This window comes from Physcomitrium patens, chromosome 19, assembly GCF_059467195.1.
Source record: "Physcomitrium patens ecotype Gransden chromosome 19, ASM5946719v1, whole genome shotgun sequence".
Classification (NCBI taxonomy): Eukaryota; Viridiplantae; Streptophyta; class Bryopsida; order Funariales; family Funariaceae; genus Physcomitrium; species Physcomitrium patens.
The window spans coordinates 3,590,146-3,593,184 of NC_143428.1; the positions used below are offsets into that span (position 1 = coordinate 3,590,146).

A 3,039-nucleotide genomic window follows, 5' to 3' on the forward strand; every position below is an offset into this window, starting at 1 on the left:
CCTCCAAACAATGTTGCTGTTATTGCTTAATAAAAGCTCAGATGGTGTAGTCTTTTCGTACATCCAATGAATGAATCACATCACATGTACCGTCTTTGCGTCAAAAATGAGTCGCTCCTGACATTCTGAACGGCCTCTTTTCTCTTTGTGGAATTTTAAAGACTGACCATGGAAAGGACCAAAAGCTATGTATTGTAATGTCTCCCCAGTTGGACTACTTCTCACGCGAACGTTGACCCAATCATCAAAACCTGTTCCTCGTTTCTTCAAACGGAGACAAACTAATAAATAAATTTCAAAAAGTGCGGTGGGCCCAAAATACGATCTTCGAATCCTCCATGACGCAATCCAAAAGAACATACAGTCAACCATTGACGCATCCAAATATTACGGGCTAGAATATTCTATTCTTGAACAGTCGTTGAACCAAACCAAATCCAAAAAAGGCACATAATGATCACACGGTCACCCCTAAGTCTACTGAAACTTACAGACATGTCCCACTACCAAATAAACATTTACCTGAAATCAAACCGATCATATCAACGCGGCCAAACCCGTTGGACAAAAACAAAACACGTACAACGAACTCACTCAACCCACAAACCAGCCGCCAACATTGAGGCAAACAAAGTCCTCTTAACCCATAGAAAAGGAACTGTTGCTCCATCTGCACAGGGAACCTGCATAATTCAAGGTCCAAAAGCGCCAAACATTCCACAATTCAACGCCTCCGCAGATACTTTTCCTAAAGTCTTTCGCAAACTCGATTCTGAACGCCACAGACCCCCTTTCCAAGCAGGTGGACCCGTGCAGAATGTGACGCAGTGCGCCATGAACCCCTCACCACAACAGAAGCTCCAGTCGTCGCAACTCTCTTCTCGGCTACCAGGTTGCAGGGGGAGTACTTCTTAAAGCCCACCGATCCTCAATCCTCACACAGGCAATCCATCCACTCAAGGTTCGCACATCGCAGCGTCGCTGCCGATTCAGACCCCTTTTCCCGATTCAGCGAGCATAAGAGTTTTGGTTGTAGTTCTCGACCCGAAAACGTTTGCAAAGCGTGTCGCTTGTTGCTCGCTCGGGTGCCTATCCATTCCGAAGTTTCTGTGCAGACGACCTAGTTTGGGATTCACGTCGCAGGCTCTAGCACATCCGTTGGCAGCAATGGCACCGCGAGCCGGAGAGCTTGACGTCGCCGCCTCCGATGAGCAGGTTGCCGCCGCCCCCCTCGTGAGGATGCATGCGCCAATTCCCAGGGGTCAGCCCCGTGCGGAGGGTCCGGCGTGCGTGCTCGGCATCGGCACTGCTGTGCCTCCCACCGAGTTCCTGCAGAGCGAGTACCCCGACTTCTTCTTCAACATCACCAACACCAGCGAGAAGGAGGCCCTGCACGCCAAATTCAAGCGCATCTGCGACAAGTCTGGCATCAGGAAGCGCCACATGTTCCTCACGGAGGAGGTGCTCAAGGCCAACCCCAGCATGTGCACGTACATGGAGCCCTCCCTGAACGTCCGCCACGACATCGTCGTCGTCCAGGTGCCCAAGCTGGCTGCCGAGGCCGCGCAGAAGGCCATCAAGGAGTGGGGCGGCCGCAAGTCCGACATCACACACATCGTGTTCGCCACCACCAGCGGCGTGAACATGCCCGGAGCCGACCACGCCCTGGCCAAGCTGCTGGGGTTGAAGCCCACCGTGAAGCGGGTGATGATGTACCAGACCGGGTGCTTCGGCGGCGCGTCCGTGCTCCGGGTGGCCAAGGATCTGGCCGAGAACAACAAGGGCGCCAGGGTGCTGGCGGTGTGCAGCGAGGTCACGGCCGTCACCTACCGCGCCCCGAGCGAGAACCACTTGGACGGCCTGGTGGGATCGGCGCTGTTCGGCGATGGCGCCGGCGTGTACGTGGTGGGATCCGACCCCAAGCCCGAGGCGGAGAAGGCGTTGTTCGAGGTGCACTGGGCGGGCGAGTCGATCTTGCCGGAGAGCGACGGCGCCATCGACGGGCACCTCACGGAGGCGGGGCTCATCTTCCACCTCATGAAGGACGTGCCAGGGCTGATCTCCAAGAACATCGAGAAGTTCTTGAACGAGGCCAGGAAGTGCGTTGGGTCGCCGGAGTGGAACGAAATGTTCTGGGCTGTGCACCCAGGAGGCCCGGCCATCCTGGACCAGGTCGAGGCGAAACTGAAGCTGACCAAGGACAAGATGCAGGGGAGCAGGGACATCCTGTCGGAGTACGGCAACATGTCGAGCTCGTCGGTGTTGTTCGTGCTGGATCAGATTCGGCAGAGGTCGGTGAAGATGGGGGCGTCCACGCTGGGAGAGGGGAGCGACTTCGGGTTCTTCATCGGCTTCGGGCCGGGGCTGACGTTGGAGGTGCTGGTGCTTCGCGCCGCCGCGAACGTGTAAATGGGGGAAGCAGGGCGCGAGAAACGCATCGGATGAGGGACAGGGTGTGTGCAGGGGCGGTGGCCGGGTGCGGGTGTGGACCACGCTCCTTCGCCGTGCATGATTCAGATCAGCAGCGAGCCGTGCGACCAGCCGCTGGACATGGAGCCGCTCGTCGGTGAGCAGATGCGGAGGCGCTACGGACACGGACGTCCCCCGGGTAGCATCCAAGCGGATGGATGTGAAGCCGAGGCCCAAAGTGTAACATGCAACACCGCAAAGGAAAGAGTTTGACAGATATTGTTTCGGCGATATGGACTAGCTCCTGAAAGCTCTGGTTTTCAAGCTTTTGACGGTTGTTGTTGTCATGTTCGAAGTCGTTGCAGTGGCCGTGATTTTGCTGGAGCAGGAGCAAAATTTCGTTGCACAAAGGATTCGGTGTAGTGTATATTTAGGTGGAGCTTTAGATCAAACTGGGCACAGACAAGTGCTCTGCTGGCAAGGCTGCATGAGCATAACATATCTTGTGTCCAATGTATTATTCTGCGATGATTCTATGATGCACATTGCATATTTTTCATTATGCCACGTCTGTGTGCTTGTACAACTTTTATGGTTCAGAATTGGGTGTTGCATTGATGTGTTCTTTCA

The 3,039-nt window shown here is 55.0% G+C and overlaps 1 protein-coding gene across 1 annotated transcript; it reads left to right on the plus strand.

Moving 5' to 3' along the window:
- Positions 1–1,167: 1,167 nt before the first annotated feature.
- LOC112272842 (polyketide synthase 3) lies at positions 1,168–2,682 on the plus strand. The gene is made up of 2 exons (XM_090244548.1): positions 1,168–2,382; positions 2,464–2,682. Exons 1-2 carry the CDS (start codon positions 1,168–1,170, stop codon positions 2,680–2,682), a joined length of 1,434 nt encoding a protein of 477 aa, XP_090100674.1.
- The last annotated feature ends 357 nt before the right edge of the window (positions 2,683–3,039 follow it).